The sequence below is a fragment of the Oncorhynchus clarkii genome, unplaced genomic scaffold, assembly GCF_045791955.1.
Source record: "Oncorhynchus clarkii lewisi isolate Uvic-CL-2024 unplaced genomic scaffold, UVic_Ocla_1.0 unplaced_contig_14073_pilon_pilon, whole genome shotgun sequence".
Lineage (NCBI taxonomy): Eukaryota > Metazoa > Chordata > Actinopteri > Salmoniformes > Salmonidae > Oncorhynchus > Oncorhynchus clarkii.
Window position 1 is genome coordinate 18,493 of NW_027258474.1, and position 19,008 is coordinate 37,500.

At 43.8% G+C, this 19,008-nt stretch overlaps 1 protein-coding gene across 1 annotated transcript in view; it reads left to right on the forward strand.

The window, feature by feature from the left end:
- The first annotated feature begins 238 nt into the window (after window positions 1–238).
- LOC139397092 (SNF related kinase a) overlaps window positions 239–19,008 on the forward strand; it is a 40,243-nt gene continuing 21,473 nt past the window's right edge. The window contains exon 1 of the mRNA XM_071143958.1: window positions 239–378. Within this exon, the coding sequence (XP_071000059.1) occupies window positions 266–378 (113 nt within the window). The 5' untranslated portion in view covers window positions 239–265. The remainder of the gene's footprint in view (window positions 379–19,008) is intronic.

Genomic DNA, 19,008 nt, shown 5'->3' on the forward strand with positions numbered 1-19,008 from the left:
TTTGGGGTCTGCGTGGTTAATTCCTCCCCACACACACACTACAATTTGATTTTGAATCACCAAGGTAGTTGCAGCAGGGGGAATCCAGACTGTGTTTAAAACAGGCTAGCAGAATCCCAGGGCTGACAGAACACAGTGCTCTGAACCTACAGATGGTTCTACAGTACCCAGCCAGGTTATAGTGTAGCAGAATGATCCATTCACCTTCTCTCTCTCTCTCCTCTTCCTCCTGTTAGATATCTGGAGTCTTGGTGTGATCCTGTTCATGCTGGTGTGTGGACAGCCCCCCTTCCAGGAGGCCAACGACAGCGAGACCCTCACCATGATCATGGACTGTAAATACACTGTACCCACCCACGTCTCCAACGCCTGCAAAGAGTGAGTCCCGCATACACACACGCAGACATTTACACGCATCCTAATTAACAAGTGTTCTCCAGAACAGATGCTGACCTCTGTCTTTCAGCCGTGGTTATGTAACAGATGAGCTGTAAACATCTGAATAGGAGCCAGACCTCTGACTACCATATCTCTCCTTTGTGTTAAGCCTGAACGTCTGTCTGGACGCCAGTCAACACTCCGTGGTCTGGAAGGTTGCCAGTCAGATCTGTGCACATCCAATCATTGGCAGTTCACTTTTCTTCAGGCACTTCTCTGAGCTTCCTGAATCAGGATGGTCCTGACAGATAAATATGTCTGCTGCTATTCCCATAGCTTTGGATTGACCCCGGGGTTGATGCTTATCGCTCTAGATTGAGTTCTAGTTGAGTTCAGGGAGGGGGGTAATAAACGGAGCCAGTGTTTGACTCCAGTAAAAGGTCATGTCTCTACTAGCTACTCTCATTGTTTATCTTTCCATCTCAGTATTTTTAGACTCAGGAAATGTGCTGCTGCTATCTTTTTTATTTGAACAAATGATCTACTGTGATTTATACTGTGGGCTAAATGAGGATTGCACAGCCACATAGAATATAGGCCTGACAGCCCTCCATTTACTCTCTGAATTTGCTGTCTCTTTCTAGCAGGGCATGACAGCAGTTTATTTGTCATATGCACATAACAGTGTAGGGGACAGTCCATCTGCTCCGTTTGAACTAGACCGCAGTCTGTAAAGACCAGGCCTGGTTCTATTTTCCCCAGCAGAACAGACAGAACCAGGCCTGGTCTTTACAGACTATGTTCCCCAGCAGAACAGACAGTCTGTAAAAACCAGGCCTGGTTCTATGTTCCCCAGCAGAACAGACAGTCTGTAAAGACCAGGCCTGGTTCTATGTTCCCCAGCAGAACAGACAGTCTGTAAAGACCAGGCCTGGTTCTATGTTCCCCAGCAGAACAGACAGTCTTTAAAGACCAGGCCTGGTTTCTGTGTTTCCCAGCAGAACAGACTGTGTGTTTTGTCAAGCCGTGACTGATGATGATATTTTGGCTCCTTGAACATCCAGTTCCTTTCCTCCTGGCTCTGCTGTACTACATGTTTATATGAGTGTCCTCCTTCCTTGATTGTTCAGATGTCTGCCTTGATTCAATCTTCACAGTCAAATGAAATGAACAGAGAGGGGGGAAATAACATTCACAAGCCCCAAATGGAGTTGAATATGGAACATGTTGTTACCTATCATTAGAGTTGAATATGGAACATGTTGTGTTACCTATCATTAGAATTGAATATGGAACCTGTTGTGTTACCTATCATTAAAATTGAATATGGAACATGTTGTCTATAGAGTTGTGTTACCCATCATTAGAATTGAATATGGAACATGTTGTTACCCATCATTAGAGTTGAATATGGAACATGTTGTGCTACCTATCATTAGAATTGAATATGGAACTTGTTGTGTTACCTATCATTAGAATTGAATATGGAACCTGTTGTGTTACCTATCATTAGAATTGAAAATGGAACATGTTGTGTTACCTATCATTAGAATTGAATATGGAACATGTTGTCTATAGAGTTGTTACCTATCATTAGAATTGAATATGGAACATGTTGTTACCCATCATTAGAATTGAATATGGAACATGTTGTTACCTATCATTAGAATTGAATATGGAACATGTTGTGTTACCTATCATTAGAATTGAATATGGAACATGTTGTGTTACCTATCATTAGAATTGAATATGGAACATGTGTTACCCATCATTAGAATTGAATATGGAACATGTTGTGTTACCTATCATTAGAATTGAATATGGAACATGTTGTGTTACCCATCATTAGAATTGAATATGGAACATGTTGTGTTACCTATCATTAGAATTGAATATGGAACATGTTGTGTTACCCATCATTAGAATTGAATATGGAACATGTTGTGTTACCTATCATTAGAATTGAATATGGAACATGTTGTCTATAGAGTTGTGTTACCTATCATTAGAATTGAATATGGGGGGGGATGGTAGGGGACGCCATGTGCGACTGACGTGTTTTCCGTTTGCTCCCGTGGTATTCTTAAAGTTTATGTGAATTCTGCAGCAAAACCGTATTTATTTTCAAATATTAATTTGGTGATCCCTTTCCGTAAAAACCAAGACTACTTTGCTTCCGAATGTCATTATGTCGATCAAACATAAGGCCAAGAACATGACTCTGAGAAAACCCGGCCTACAAGACCCGCTCTCATCACCGCCCTCTCCTGAGTCTGAGGGCCCGGGGACGCACACTTTACCCGGGGGCGCGGCTTGGACTGGCGGCGCTGAAATGAACATTCTCGAGGCCATCAAACTACTACGCTCTGAGATAGTTGAAATGAAAACACAGGTGGTTGCTACGATTGAGGCCAGAATACAGGAGGTTTCTGATACTTTAAAAGCAGATTTAACCATCCTGCGGAACGAGACTGTGCCGGCAATTACATCACTCAAAACAACAACTGCGTCACACACTACAACGATTGCAGCACTGGAGGCCTCCGCTACTAATGTCTCCGACTTAACTACATCCCTGGAGGCTGAAGTTAAACGCCTAGCTGCGGATTTGAAAAAGGTGAGGGAGAGCTGTGTGAGTTTAGAGGGATTCTCTCGCCGTAATAATCTGAGGCTTGTATCAGTCCCAGAGTCCGCGGAAATGCATCGCGCCACGGATTTCGTTTCAGGGCTGCTGAAGGATGTTCTTGCCTTAGATGAAAAGCCCCTGATTGATCGAGCCCACCGGTCGCTGCGCCCAAAGCCCCGGGATTGGGAGAGGCCCCGTGACATAATTCTTCGAGTGCACTTTTTTCATGAGAAGATGGAGATCCTCCGACGAGCCCGCAATACCACTCTGAGCTTTCAAGGACAGAGCTTTTCCATATACCAGGACTACTCCCCCACTGTTTCCAGGCAGCGCGCAGCTTTCGGACAGGCCAAACGAGTACTTCGGGACCATCCAAGTGTGAAGTATGGACTGCGATTCCTGGCCCGTTTATGGATATCTCATGAGGGTAAAGACCACACGTTTGAATCTCCGGAGGAGGCTATGGCTCACATTCAACGTCATATCAAGAAGTCTTGAATATGCTCACAGTTTAGCAACTGTTGCTTGCGAACTGTGGATAGTAAGTAATCCATTTGTGGTACAATTATGCTTATATATAACAGGCTAGTCTTGTATAGTTGGTGGAACTATTCAGGCTTATTTGATGTGATCTAATGTTTTGATCATCTAGTGTGCGTGCCTTATCTCGCTCACCTATTTAGTTTGTTTACACATTGTCTCAGTGACTCAAAATATTTTTTGGTTATTTGTTTACTGCATCTGTTTGCATTGACCCAGTAAACAGTAAATGTCTCCCGAGGCTACACGGTTTCTGGGGCCTCACTTTAATTTAAAAAGTTTTGAGCGTCATTTAAGCCCAGCAAACGTTCAACGTTGCGCAGACGTAGTTTTTTGGGATTGGTTGTAAGCTGTCTCAGCTTCAATTAGACTACTATTATAATTACTATTATTTTTGATTGTCTTACTACGATTTCCTTACTTCAAATTAGATTTTTGGCTGAGAGCCTTTATACATTTTATTTATTTTCTCTCAATGCCTGTTATAAGACGGGGAATACAATTATATACATCTACAAGTGGTGCTTTTGTCATTCCGTTTGCACAGGGGATTCACCTTTTTTTTATTTGAAAAAAATACATACAAATCTTTCTTTTTGCTGCTTGATCCACTAACAAAACGCGACTTTAAAGAGCGGGACTGTGGGTTTAGGTTTAAGACCGCACTCTCACAGACATACTGTGCTAAGAGAACATGTTCTATTTAGGCTTGTACCTCGTTTGGGGAGGTATTGTCTGGGATGGGGGGAGGGGGTGGGGGGGCAGGTTGAATTGTTCAGTTCTAATGTTGTCATTCTGTCTTTTTAGTTTTTTTTTCTGTTTTTTTTCCTGTACTTTTTCCAAACATTTACCACCGTACATTATTACTCTGAGACAAGTTATTCTGGGGGTTTTGGGCGCTCATTGCTTTTCCATTCTATGCTCTGATGACAGGGTTGAATAACGGGAATGCCCAGAGGGGCCGAAATAATACGATCAAGTACATTTCTTGGAATACCAAAGGGGTTAACAACCCGGTGAAGCGTAAGAGGGTGTTGACACACTTAAAGGGTTTGAATGCAAATATTGCATTTCTACAAGAGACTCACTTGAGGACTGGTGAGCATTTTAGGATGCGTAAGGACTGGGTTGGTCAAGTGTTCCACTCAAACTTTCATAGTAAATCAAGAGGTGCTGCTATTCTGGTTGATAAGGCTACTCCCTTTGTAGCTTCTGAGGTTATTGCTGATCCTAAGGGACGATACGTCATAGTAACCGGTGAACTGTTTTCTACCCCTCTTGTTTTGGCTAGTGTTTATGCTCCCAATTGGGATGACACAAGTTTCATTTCTTCCTTTCTGTCTGCTATTCCCAATTTAGATTCTCATTTGTTGATTTTAGGGGGGGATTTCAACTGTAAAATGTCCCCAGTTCTTGACAAGTCCTCACAAACAAATACAGGCCCATCTAAATGTGCCCTACTTATTCAATCCTTTCTTCAGAAATATGCTATGTTTGAGGCCTGGCGTTTCCTACATCCTACAGATAGACAGTATTCCTTTTATTCTCATGTTCATCAAACATACTCCCGGATTGATTACTTCTTTTTGGACAAAAAACTTCTGCCTAACCTTCGGCAGTGTACTTACGAGAGTATTGTTATCTCTGACCATTCACCATTAGTGCTTGAACTAGAGTTTCCCCAGCGACCTCCTAGGTGTTATCAATGGCGTCTCAACCCCATTTTACTCTCAGATAAGGAGTTTGTTAATTTCATTTCTTCTGAAATTACCTTATTCCTAGAAACTAATTCAACACCAGGTATGTCCTGCTCTACCATATGGGAGTCTCTCAAAGCATACCTACGTGGCCAAATTATTTCTTATACAGCCAACCAAAACAGAGTTCGCTCCCAGCGACTTCGGGACCTGAGCGAGTCCATAGCCACATTGGATGAGAGGTATGCTACGGATCCTTCCTCTGATCTGCATAAAGAGCGCCAACTACTCCAATCTGAATTTGATGAGCTTTCTACCAGGCAAGCTGAACAGTTACTCTTGCGAGCTCGATACAAAGTCTATGAACAAGGCGACAAGGCCAGTAAACTCCTTGCACATCAGATCCGTAAATCCGAGGCCTCACGTTTAATCCCACAAATAAGGACCCCGTCTGGTGCCACCACAGTTATACATAAAGAGATCAATGATCAATTTAAACAATTTTACTCTGCGCTATACACCTCTGAATCCCCTCAAGACCCTTCGCTGATTGACTCCTTCTTTAATGGCTTGAATATGCCTTCAATTGATACAGACTCCCATGACTGTCTAGAAGAAGAATTTACGCTTGAGGAGATTGCAACAGCAGTGTCCGCAATGAAAAGTGGTAAATCACCGGGTCCGGACGGTTTTCCAACCGAATTTTACAGGACGTTTTCTGGTCTGCTTTGCCCATTCTTGTCCCGACTATTTGCAGAGTGCCTCAATACTTCAAAGCTGCCGCCTAGTCTTTATCAGGCTTCAATTTCATTACTACTAAAGAAAAACAAAGACCCCCTGGAATGTGGATCCTATCGCCCAATCTCGCTTTTAAACTGTGATTACAAAATCCTAGCTAAGCTTTTAGCCATCCGTATGGAAGGCTTGCTGCACCAAGTAATACACTCTGACCAGACTGGCTTTGTGAGAAATAGGCATTTATTTTTCAATATTAGGCGCCTTATGAATATACTGTACTCCCCAGCGTCGGAGGACCCGGAGGTGGTGGTCTCACTTGATGCCGAAAAAGCGTTTGACCGCGTTGAGTGGGATTACCTAACAGCTGCCCTTTATAGATTTGGCTTTGGCCCCAAATTCATTGCGTGGATAAAGATTCTTTATTTTTCCCCCATGGCTTCGGTACGGACCAATAACTTGTCCTCTGACTATTTTCCCTTGCACCGCGGATCCAGACAGGGTTGCCCACTCTCCCCCTTGTTGTTTGCTTTGGCAATCGAGCCTCTCGCCATTGCACTACGCTCTAATGATGCCATTCAAGGCATAATCAGGGCGGGCTTAGAGCAGAAAGTCTCGCTATATGCTGACGACCTCCTTTTGTTTATCTCCAACCCCGATACCTCATTGCCACGTGCCCTATCTGTTCTTAAAAAGTTTGGATCAATCTCAGGGTACAAGCTGAATCTAGGCAAGAGTGAGCTCTTTCCGGTAAACAAGGCTGCTTTAAAGTGCTCTTTCACAAGTTCTCAGTTTAGGATTGTCCGGGATCAATTCACTTACTTGGGAGTAAAAGTGACAAGGAAATATTCAAATTTGTTTCAGGAAAACTTTGTTGCTCTAGCAGACAGATTGAAACAATCTTTTACTTTTTGGAATTCGCTACCCCTTTCTCTTATCGGAAGGATTAATGTCATTAAAATGAATGTGTTGCCCAAATTTTTATATTTATTTCAATGTTTACCCATTTTTATTCCAAAATCTTTTTTTATTTCACTGGATCAAACATTCATGCATTTTATTTGGAATGGCAAGGTACCACGGATTGGTAGAAAACATTTACAGAAGCCTAGGTCATTGGGGGGTTTAGCTTTACCAAATTTTCAGACATACTACTGGGCTGCAAATTTCAGAGCCGTTCTGTACTGGCTGCAGACTGATCCTACTGGCCCTAGACCACTCTGGGCCCAGATGGAGTCTGAATCGTGTAAACCTGCAGCACTTTCCTCTGTGCTGTGCTCGTCTCTCCCAGTGTCCCTAGGCAAAAGGTGTGCCAACCCAATTGTAAAGCAGTCTCTTAAAATTTGGAATCAGTTCCGTTTAGCCTTTAGCCTCCGAGGCTTTTCTCTATCAGGCCCAATCAATCAGAACATTTTATTTCCTCCATCTTTGAATGATGGGGCTTTTGGCATTTGGCACTCACTAGGCCTTTCCTCGCTAGCCCAATTATTCTTTGATGATACATTTGCCTCTTTTTCTCAGCTGCAGGAAAAGTTCAATCTCCCCCAATCCCACTTTTTCCGCTATCTCCAGACTAGAAACTTTGTCAGGGCTAACACACCTGGATTTCCCAATAGGCCTGCGAATACTGCTATAGAGAGCATCTTGGAGCTGAACAAGCTTCCTAGAGGCGCAATTTCAGATGTATATGCAATCATTCATGACCTACAGAACCCTTCTCTGGTGCCTTTAAAGACTCGATGGGAAAAGGATTTGGGGGAGGAACTTGGGGAAGACGCTTGGGAATCTGTGCTGCGCAGGGTACACTCGTCCTCTTTTAGCACTAGACACAGCCTCATTCAATTCAAGGTGGTTCACCGTATCCACTGGTCGGGGGCCAAACTTGGAAGAATATTCTCTGATTTTGATCCTACCTGTGTCAGATGTAAGGTGGAACCAGCCACACTGTTGCATATGTTTTGGGGCTGTCATAAACTGTCAGGTTTCTGGGAATTAATATTTAAATGTTTCTCTGATATATATGACACTGTTATAGATCCGTCTCCCCTTACAGCCTTTTTTGGAGTACTGCCCATGGGTACCCCCCTATCAAGAATCCAGTCGGACACTGTTGCTTATACAACTCTTTTAGCTAGACGGCTAATACTACAGAACTGGAAGATGGCAGCTCCCCCATCGTATAAATATTGGGTGAGGGATGTGTTGTGCTCTCTGAAACTAGAAAAAATTTAATTCAATTCACGTGGGAACCCCAAACTGTTTGATGAGGCTTGGGCTCCATTCCGGTCTTACTTTAAACAGTCCATCCTCTGATGGCATCCCAATTAATACTAAAATAAGTCTGTGACTTAAGGGTTGGAGGAGCTTCTCTCTGTGTTTTTGCTGGGGGGGTATTAAGGTCCATGTGCTTATTGATTGTGGTCCGCAGATGCCTTGTTCATCTTGCCCAGGCAGAGACTGAAGTGTGAGCTTGTTTTTCCCAGTTATTTTTACATTTTGTTCACGCCTACATGAATAATCATTTTTTATTTTAAAGCATTGTAAACTTTTTTTTTTGTCCAGTGGATGGTCGGTCTGTGGCCATGACTCTCTGTGAGTGGTTGCATTTCTCCACCCTTATCCCTTGACTGCTTACAGGAACAATGGTGAGGTGTTTGCTCTGTCCCTGTACTATAGATTGCCCTTTAACCTCTGTAGCCTTCTGCCTGGTGTGTTTAACTTGTCTAAAGTGTGGTTTCTTTAAAGCTTTTTAAAAGCTTTTTTTTTTTTTTTTTTTTTCTTTTTCTTAAATTTTTTTTTATTTGTATTTTTTTTTCTAGTTGAGTGTATTATTTATATTGCTTTGTCTTGTCTGTGTGTGTGTATGTTCAAAACTTAATAAACAGAGTAAAAAAAAAAGAAAAAGAATTGAATATGGAACATGTTGTGTTACCCATCATTAGAATTGAATATGGAACATGTTTTGTTACCCATCATTAGAATTGAATATGGAACATGTTGTGTTACCCATCATTAGAATTGAATATGGAACATGTTGTGTTACCTATCATTAGAATTGAATATGGAACATGTTGTGTTACCCATCATTAGAATTGAATATGGAACATGTTGTGTTACCCATCATTAGAATTGAATATGGAACATGTTGTGTTACCCATCATTAGAATTGAATATGGAACATGTTGTGTTACCCATCATTAGAATTGAATATGGAACATGTTGTGTTACCCATCATTAGAATTGAATATGGAACATGTTGTGTTACCCATCATTAGAATTGAATATGGAACCTGTTGTGTTACCTATCATTAGAATTGAATATGGAACATGTTGTGTTACCTATCATTAGAGTTGAATATGGAACATGTTGTCTATAGAGTTGTGTTACCTATCATTAGAATTGAATATGGAACATGTTGTCTATAGAGTTGTGTTACCTATCATTAGAGTTGAATATGGAACATGTTGTCTATAGAGTTGTGTTACCTATCATTAGAATTGAATATGGAACATGTTGTTACCCATCATTAGAATTGAATATGGAACATGTTGTGTTACCTATCATTAGAATTGAATATGGAACATGTTGTTACCCATCATTAGAATTGAATATGGAACATGTTGTGTTACCTATCATTAGAATTGAATATGGAACATGTTGTCTATAGAGTTGTTACCCATCATTAGAATTGAATATGGAACATGTTGTGTTACCCATCATTAGAATTGAATATGGAACCTGTTGTGTTACCCATCATTAGAATTGAATATGGAACCTGTTGTGTTACCCATCATTAGAATTGAATATGGAACCTGTTGTGTTACCCATCATTAGAATTGAATATGGAACCTGTTGTGTTACCCATCATTAGAATTGAATATGGAACATGTTGTGTTACCTATCATTAGAATTGAATATGGAACCTGTTGTGTTACCTATCATTAGAATTGAATATGGAACATGTTGTGTTACCTATCATTAGAATTGAATATGGAACATGTTGTCTATAGAGTTGTGTTACCTATCATTAGAATTGAATATGGAACATGTTGTGTTACCCATCATTAGAATTGAATATGGAACATGTTGTGTTACCCATCATTAGAATTGAATATGGAACATGTTGTGTTACCCATCATTAGAATTGAATATGGAACATGTTGTGTTATCATTAGAATTGAATATGGAACATGTTGTGTTACCCATCATTAGAATTGAATATGGAACATGTTGTGTTATCATTAGAATTGAATATGGAACATGTTGTGTTACCCATCATTAGAATTGAATATGGAACCTGTTGTGTTACCTATCATTAGAATTGAATATGGAACATGTTGTGTTACCTATCATTAGAGTTGAATATGGAACATGTTGTCTATAGAGTTGTGTTACCTATCATTAGAATTGAATATGGAACATGTTGTCTATAGAGTTGTGTTACCTATCATTAGAGTTGAATATGGAACATGTTGTCTATAGAGTTGTGTTACCTATCATTAGAATTGAATATGGAACATGTTGTGTTACCCATCATTAGAATTGAATATGGAACATGTTGTGTTACCTATCATTAGAATTGAATATGGAACATGTTGTGTTACCTATCATTAGAATTGAATATGGAACATGTTTTGTTACCCATCATTAGAATTGAATATGGAACATGTTGTGTTACCTATCATTATAATTGAATATGGAACATGTTGTCTATAGAGTTGTGTTACCTATCATTAGAGTTGAATATGGAACATGTTGTGTTACCTACCCATCATTAGAATTGAATATGGAACATGTTGTCTATAGAGTTGAATATGGAACATGTTGTCTATAGAGTTGAATATGGAACATGTTGTCTATAGAGTTGTGCTGCCTACTGTCATGTCTTTACTATCATTAAATTGAAGACTTAGTTTTTATCAAAGATTCTCTGTAATTAGTATTACGCGATCAACTGATTAATCATGTAACTGTAATTAACTAGGAAGTCGGGGCACCAAGGAAAAATATTCAGATTACAAGGTTATAATTTCCTAATATAACCTTTCAGATATTTTATATCTGATCCATAGTCTTCTGATGAATGAATGATTTACTTTACCTCACGTTAGTCTCATTCCAAACGTCATAAATGGTTGGTTATCTGCACGAACCCCGTCTTCACTGAGTCATCCAAACATCAATCGTCTTCAATCATTTATTTATTACTAACTAAGTAATTCACAGAAATACATAAACAAACAAAAACGGTAAATGTGGTCACGAGAAATGATAGGAGAATGTGCCCTAGTGGGCTAAACCGGCATCGTGGCTTGTTGGACAAAAGGGAAGTGGGGTTCGACTGAGAAGACAACGTACAGTTGATAATTCTAACAATTGAAATGCTAATCCTTTGCACATGAACGCTCACTCATTCGGGAACAATTACAATCAATACATATATTTACACTCAGTGTGTCGTCTTGATCGCTGGTCAAAAGTTGTTTATTTTGTAGAATTGTCCGTCTCTCTCCCTCGCTCTCTCTGTCGCGGTTATAGTGGATAGTTCAGAGTGACATTCATTCGTTATGTTATAGAATGGATGTTTTGGCAGTTGTCGTTCTTCGCGTTCAATGATACCGAATTCCTAGCTGCAGACTAGTAATTAATATCAAAGACTTGTTCTTATTCTGTCGGTATCGATAGTCTAAGAGTTGAACCACGTGGTATGGTTAAAATATTCAGCAATGGTCTACAATCTTTGTCCTCCTAATGGAGTAAAACATGGTCTGGTGATAATTTCCCAAAGTTGGGTTTTATTCGGAATTGCAGAAAAGGGGCTATTTTGGAAGATATTATATCGATACTTAGACTTCTTTTTTTGCTAGGTGGCGTTAGCTAGTGCTAGTCGGCTATACTTGCGTCAAAACTCAGGTATTTTTCAACCTATAGCTTGTTCTCCTTTTTAAACAGTGAGCCAACAAGTTTTCAATACTTTTATTTCCATGTCTGATCAAAACTTATTTTATCAGCCTCTCTCATCTCTCTGCAACAGACATAGTGAGCAATATGTTTAGAATCGCAATATCGGATCGTAATACAATAGAATTATGAGAATCGCAATACATATGGTATCGGCCCGTAAGCATCATAATTATATTGTATCAAGAGGTCCCTGGCGGTTACCAGCCCTAATGTATCATCTATTGCATTCACATGTTTATCTAAACAAACCGTTGTTTGTTACAACTTGTCACAATTTGACTAATGTGTTTTGATATTCAGTGTCTTTGACTGTTTTACCAAGGAATGTATCTCATGTCAGAGCAGATATCTATCTAACCAGGGCCATTCATACAGCTCTCACTATGCACAGTCACACATACCAAATCTGCATGTTGACATTAGCCGTTCTGTGTGTCAAATCTCATTTTGTCACATGCTTCGTAAACAACAGGTATAGACTAACAGTGAAATGCTGAACTTACGGGCCCTTTCCAAATACACAGAGAGAACATTTTAAAACATTATAGAAAGATAATACCACAAGGAATGAATAAATGCACAATGAGTTGTATACACGTGTTACCAGTACAGTGTGTTGTCCTCATTCTACATACCAGAGAGTTTATTATGATGATGAATAGGCCTGTATTGCATTTATCTTTGGTCTCTACAGAAAACAACTACAAGCCACAACTCATTTTAATGGACTAAAGCCGATTTAGGTAGCCTAGTGGTTAGAGTGTTGGACTAGTAACCGATAGGTTGCAAGATCGAATCCCCTAGCTGACAAGGTAAAAATCTGTCGTTCTGCTCCTGAACAAGGCAGTTAACCCACTGTAGGCTGTTATTGTAAATAAGAAGTTGTTCTTAACTGACTTGCCTGGTAAAATAAAATAATAATCTAGGTCTAACTTTCTGGGGTCAGGAATGAGGTAATGAGGTCAACAAAATAAGTTAGTCAGTGTTGGCTGATTTTAATGAATAGACCTGTACTGTGAGGTGAGTCAGGCTGTTAGCATTATGCGAATTAGCCGTTGGCAAGTGAACTTTCTGTGAGTTGCCGCCCCTATGGAGGATGAGAGGAGAGTGAAGAGATTGGACTGGGGAGGCTGGTTGCTTCAAGGCTCAGCACAGCAGACTACACCACGTTGACCCTGCCTGACTCAGTCACAGAGGGGGAGCAGGTGTTGTCCGGGAAGAGAGACTGAAACCACCAAAACAGCCTTTAGCCCATTTAGGCTCAGCCAGTCAGTCCCCTATCTCTCTCCTCTCTCTCACTCCTCTCTCCTCTCTCTCACTCCTCTCTCCTCTCTCTCACTCGTCTCTCTCTCCTCTATCTCCTCTCTCTTGCTCTCTCTCCTCTCTCTTGCTCTCTCCTCTCTCTCCTCTCTGTGTTGCTCTACCCTCTCTCACTCCCGTCTCCTCTCCCCTGTCTCTCACTCCCGTCTCCTCTCCCCTGTCTCTCACTCCCGTCTCCTCTCCCCTCTCTCTCACTCCCGTCTCCTTTCTCACTCCCGTCTCCTCTCCCCTCTCTCTCACTCCTGTCTCCTCTCCCCTCTCTCTCACTCCTGTCTCCTCTCCCCTCTCTCTCACGTCTCCTTTCTCACTCCCGTCTCCTCTCCCCTCTCTCTCACTCCCGTCTCCTTTCTCACTCCCGTCTCCTGATGGAAAGAGATCACTAAGAGGCTTTCAGTTTAAGATGGGGCCTGGGCAGTGTTGTGTTTTTCGTCCTAGATAAGCAGGTCCACCTGGGATAGGGCTGTACTGCCAAGCTGCTAGATTCCTGTTTTTTTCTTCTTCCTCATTAGCATATTTCTTGTCTCTGTTCCATTCTTTCGCCCATGCTTTGCCAAACTGTGTTTACTTGCCACAATTAATAATTCAGGAAGTCTTTTGCATTTTATCCCCTTGAGTTGTTTGATTTTGTCATTCCTGGTTTTAATAAATATGCAGGGGATTAGATTTTAAAACGCTGAGTTTCTCAGCATGACGTGGAAATGCTCTTCATATTGAGCCAATCACAGAGGATGAAACACTGTACTTTTCAGTTGTTTTGTTCATTGATCATGTGCATTGTCTGTTTTGTCTGGAATCCATTTCACTCAGTCTTTGATTGCTGTCCTCGTCAACTCCTATCACGTTGATATCTGTTGTACCTTCCTACTCCGAAGTAGTTGACGTTGTGTCTCTGGAACGGTCTTCTGGGGAGCTGAAATCATGACCATTTTCTAGAAATATGGAGTAACGTGCTTCATCTCTTTTCTATGGCAACATTATCATTTTATTCAATAGACTAGGCCTAGCCTTTGTTGCGCGTGATGTCACATTGTATATGCTATAACATATAACATATGCAGAGGAATGTGCAATGAATTAAAGGACATACCAGCACATTACTCCTTTCTCTCTCTTTCTCTCTGTCTCTCTTCCTGCTTTCTTTTCTTTGCTTCTTTCTCTCTTCTCTCTCTCTGTTGCTCTATCACAGGTCCTCCTCTCCCCCCTTTCTCTCTTCTCTCTCTCTGTTGCTCTATCACAGGTCCTCCTCTTCCCCCCTTTCTCTCTTCTCTCTCTCTGTTGCTCTATCACAGGTCCTCCTCTTCCCCCCTTTCTCTCTTCTCTCTCTCTGTTGCTCTATCACAGGTCCTCCTCTCCCCCCCTTTCTCTCTTCTCTCTCTCTGTTGCTCTATCACAGGTCCTCCTCTTCCCCCTTTCTCTCTTCTCTCTCTCTGTTGCTCTCACAGGTCCTCCTCTTCCCCCCTTTCTCTCTTCTCTCTCTCTGTTGCTCTATCACAGGTCCTCCTCTCCCCCCTTTCTCTCTTCTCTCTCTCTGTTGCTCTATCACAGGTCCTCCTCTCCCCCCTTTCTCTCTTCTCTCTCTCTGTTGCTCTATCACAGGTCCTCCTCTTCCCCCCTTTCTCTCTTCTCTCTCTCTGTTGCTCTATCACAGGTCCTCCTCTCCCCCCTTTCTCTCTTCTCTCTCTCTGTTGCTCTATCACAGGTCCTCCTCTTCCCCCCTTTCTCTCTTCTCTCTCTCTGTTGCTCTCACAGGTCCTCCTCTCCCCCCCTTTCTCTCTTCTCTCTCTCTGTTGCTCTCACAGGTCCTCCTCTTCCCCCCTTTCTCTCTTCTCTCTCTCTGTTGCTCTATCACAGGTCCTCCTCTCCCCCCCTTTCTCTCTTCTCTCTCTCTGTTGCTCTATCACAGGTCCTCCTCTTCCCCCCCTTCTCTCTTCTCTCTCTCTGTTGCTCTATCACAGGTCCTCCTCTCCCCCCCTTTCTCTCTTCTCTCTCTCTGTTGCTCTCACAGGTCCTCCTCTTCCCCCCTTTCTCTCTTCTCTCTCTCTGTTGCTCTCACAGGTCCTCCTCTTCCCCCCTTTCTCTCTTCTCTCTCTCTGTTGCTCTATCACAGGTCCTCCTCTTCCCCCCTTTCTCTCTTCTCTCTCTCTGTTGCTCTATCACAGGTCCTCCTCTCCCCCCCTTTCTCTCTTCTCTCTCTCTGTTGCTCTATCACAGGTCCTCCTCTTCCCCCCTTTCTCTCTTCTCTCTCTCTGTTGCTCTATCACAGGTCCTCCTCTTCCCCCCTTTCTCTCTTCTCTCTCTCTGTTGCTCTATCACAGGTCCTCCTCTTCCCCCCTTTCTTCTCTCTCTCTGTTGCTCTATCACAGGTCCTCCTCTTCCCCCCTTTCTCTCTTCTCTCTCTCTGTTGCTCTATCACAGGTCCTCCTCTTCCCCCCTTTCTCTCTTCTCTCTCTCTGTTGCTCTATCACAGGTCCTCCTCTTCCCCCCTTTCTCTCTTCTCTCTCTCTGTTGCTCTATCACAGGTCCTCCTCTTCCCCCCTTTCTCTCTTCTCTCTCTCTGTTGCTCTATCACAGGTCCTCCTCTTCCCCCCTTTCTCTCTTCTCTCTCTCTGTTGCTCTATCACAGGTCCTCCTCTTCCCCCCTTTCTCTCTTCTCTCTCTCTGTTGCTCTATCACAGGTCCTCCTCTTCCCCCCTTTCTCTCTTCTCTCTCTCTGTTGCTCTATCACAGGTCCTCCTCTCCCCCCCTTTCTCTCTTCTCTCTCTCTGTTGCTCTATCACAGGTCCTCCTCTTCCCCCCTTTCTCTCTTCTCTCTCTCTGTTGCTCTATCACAGGTCCTCCTCTCCCCCCCTTTCTCTCTTCTCTCTCTCTGTTGCTCTCACAGGTCCTCCTCTCCCCCCCTTTCTCTCTTCTCTCTCTCTGTTTCTCTCACAGGTCCTCCTCTTCCCCCCTTTCTCTCTTCTCTCTCTCTGTTGCTCTCACAGGTCCTCCTCTCCCCCCCTTTCTCTCTTCTCTCTCTCTGTTGCTCTCACAGGTCCTCCTCTTCCCCCCTTTCTCTCTTCTCTCTCTCTGTTGCTCTATCACAGGTCCTCCTCTCCCCCCCTTTCTCTCTTCTCTCTCTCTGTTGCTCTATCACAGGTCCTCCTCTTCCCCCCCTTCTCTCTTCTCTCTCTCTGTTGCTCTATCACAGGTCCTCCTCTTCCCCCCCTTCTCTCTTCTCCCTCTCTGTTGCTCTATCACAGGTCCTCCTCTTCCCCCCTTTCTCTCTTCTCTCTCTCTGTTGCTCTATCACAGGTCCTCCTCTCCCCCCCTTTCTCTCTTCTCTCTCTCTGTTGCTCTATCACAGGTCCTCCTCTTCCCCCCTTTCTCTCTTCTCTCTCTCTGTTGCTCTCACAGGTCCTCCTCTTCCCCCCTTTCTCTCTTCTCTCTCTCTGTTGCTCTCACAGGTCCTCCTCTCCCCCCCTTTCTCTCTTCTCTCTCTCTGTTGCTCTATCACAGGTCCTCCTCTCCCCCCCTTTCTCTCTTCTCTCTCTCTGTTGCTCTATCACAGGTCCTCCTCTTCCCCCCTTTCTCTCTTCTCTCTCTCTGTTGCTCTCACAGGTCCTCCTCTTCCCCCCTTTCTCTCTTCTCTCTCTCTGTTGCTCTCACAGGTCCTCCTCTCCCCCCCTTTCTCTCTTCTCTCTCTCTCTGTTGCTCTATCACAGGTCCTCCTCTTCCCCCCTTTCTCTCTTCTCTCTCTCTGTTGCTCTATCACAGGTCCTCCTCTCCCCCCCTTTCTCTCTTCTCTCTCTCTGTTGCTCTATCACAGGTCCTCCTCTCCCCCCCTTTCTCTCTTCTCTCTCTCTGTTGCTCTATCACAGGTCCTCCTCTCCCCCCTTTCTCTCTTCTCTCTCTCTGTTGCTCTCACAGGTCCTCCTCTCCCCCCCTTTCTCTCTTCTCTCTCTCTGTTGCTCTATCACAGGTCCTCCTCTCCCCCCCTTTCTCTCTTCTCTCTCTCTGTTGCTCTATCACAGGTCCTCCTCTCCCCCCCTTTCTCTCTTCTCTCTCTCTGTTGCTCTATCACAGGTCCTCCTCTCCCCCCCTTTCTCTCTTCTCTCTCTCTGTTGCTCTCACAGGTCCTCCTCTTCCCCCCTTTCTCTCTTCTCTCTCTCTGTTGCTCTATCACAGGTCCTCCTCTTCCCCCCTTTCTCTCTTCTCTCTCTCTGTTGCTCTATCACAGGTCCTCCTCTCCCCCCTTTCTCTCTTCTCTCTCTCTGTTGCTCTCACAGGTCCTCCTCTCCCCCCTTTCTCTCTTCTCTCTCTCTGTTGCTCTATCACAGGTCCTCCTCTCCCCCCCTTTCTCTCTTCTCTCTCTCTGTTGCTCTCACAGGTCCTCCTCTCCCCCCCTTTCTCTCTTCTCTCTCTCTGTTGCTCTATCACAGGTCCTCCTCTTCCCCCCTTTCTCTCTTCTCTCTCTCTGTTTCTCTCACAGGTCCTCCTCTTCCCCCCTTTCTCTCTTCTCTCTCTCTGTTGCTCTATCACAGGTCCTCCTCTCCCCCGCTTTCTCTCTTCTCTCTCTCTGTTGCTCTCACAGGTCCTCCTCTTCCCCCCCTTTCTCTCTTCTCTCTCTCTGTTGCTCTCACAGGTCCTCCTCTCCCCCCCTTTCTCTCTTCTCTCTCTCTGTTGCTCTATCACAGGTCCTCCTCTCCCCCCTTTCTCTCTTCTCTCTCTCTGTTGCTCTATCACAGGTCCTCCTCTCCCCCCCTTTCTCTCTTCTCTCTCTCTGTTGCTCTATCACAGGTCCTCCTCTTCCCCCCTTTCTCTCTTCTCTCTCTCTGTTTCTCTCACAGGTCCTCCTCTTCCCCCCTTTCTCTCTTCTCTCTCTCTGTTGCTCTATCACAGGTCCTCCTCTCCCCCCCCTTCTCTCTTCTCTCTCTCTGTTGCTCTATCACAGGTCCTCCTCTCCCCCCCTTTCTCTCTTCTCTCTCTCTTTTGCTCTATCACAGGTCCTCCTCTTCCCCCCTTTCTCTCTTCTCTCTCTCTGTTGCTCTATCACAGGTCCTCCTCTTCCCCCCTTTCTCTCTTCTCTCTCTCTGTTTCTCTCACAGGTCCTCCTCTTCCCCCCTTTCTCTCTTCTCTCTCTCTGTTGCTCTATCACAGGTCCTCCTCTTCCCCCCTTTCTCTCCTCTCTCTCTGTTTCTCTCACAGGTCCTCCTCTTCCCCCATTTCTCTCTTCTCTCTCTCTGTTGCTCTATCACAGGTCCTCCTCTTCCCCCCTTTCTCTCTTCTCTCTCTCTGTTTCTCTCACAGGTCCTCCTCTCCCCCCCTTTCTCTCTTCTCTCTCTCTGTTGCTCTATCACAGGTCCTCCTCTTCCCCCCTTTCTCCTCTCTCTCCATGCCTGCCTGCTGTTAGAGTACGGTAGCCAAGCCTCCATTCTCCAGGAGAGCGGAGATACTGCATGCATGACTAGGAGGTTACTATAAATATCCCCATAGCAGTTTCCTGTCTTCTTCCCCAGAGAGAAGAGTGAGGCTGGAATGTGTAGAGAACAGAGGACTGAGTGAGGCTGGAATGGGTAGAGACCGGAGGACTGAGTAAGGAATGAGTAGAGATCGAGAGAGACAGGAGAGGTGAGGCTGGAATGGTTAGAGGCTAGAATGGGTAGAGGCTGGAATGGGTAGAGGCTGAAGGTGTGAAGCTGGAGGGGTGAGGCAGGAATGGGTAGAGGCAGGAGGGGTGAGTCTGGAATGGGTAGAGGCAGGAGGGGTGA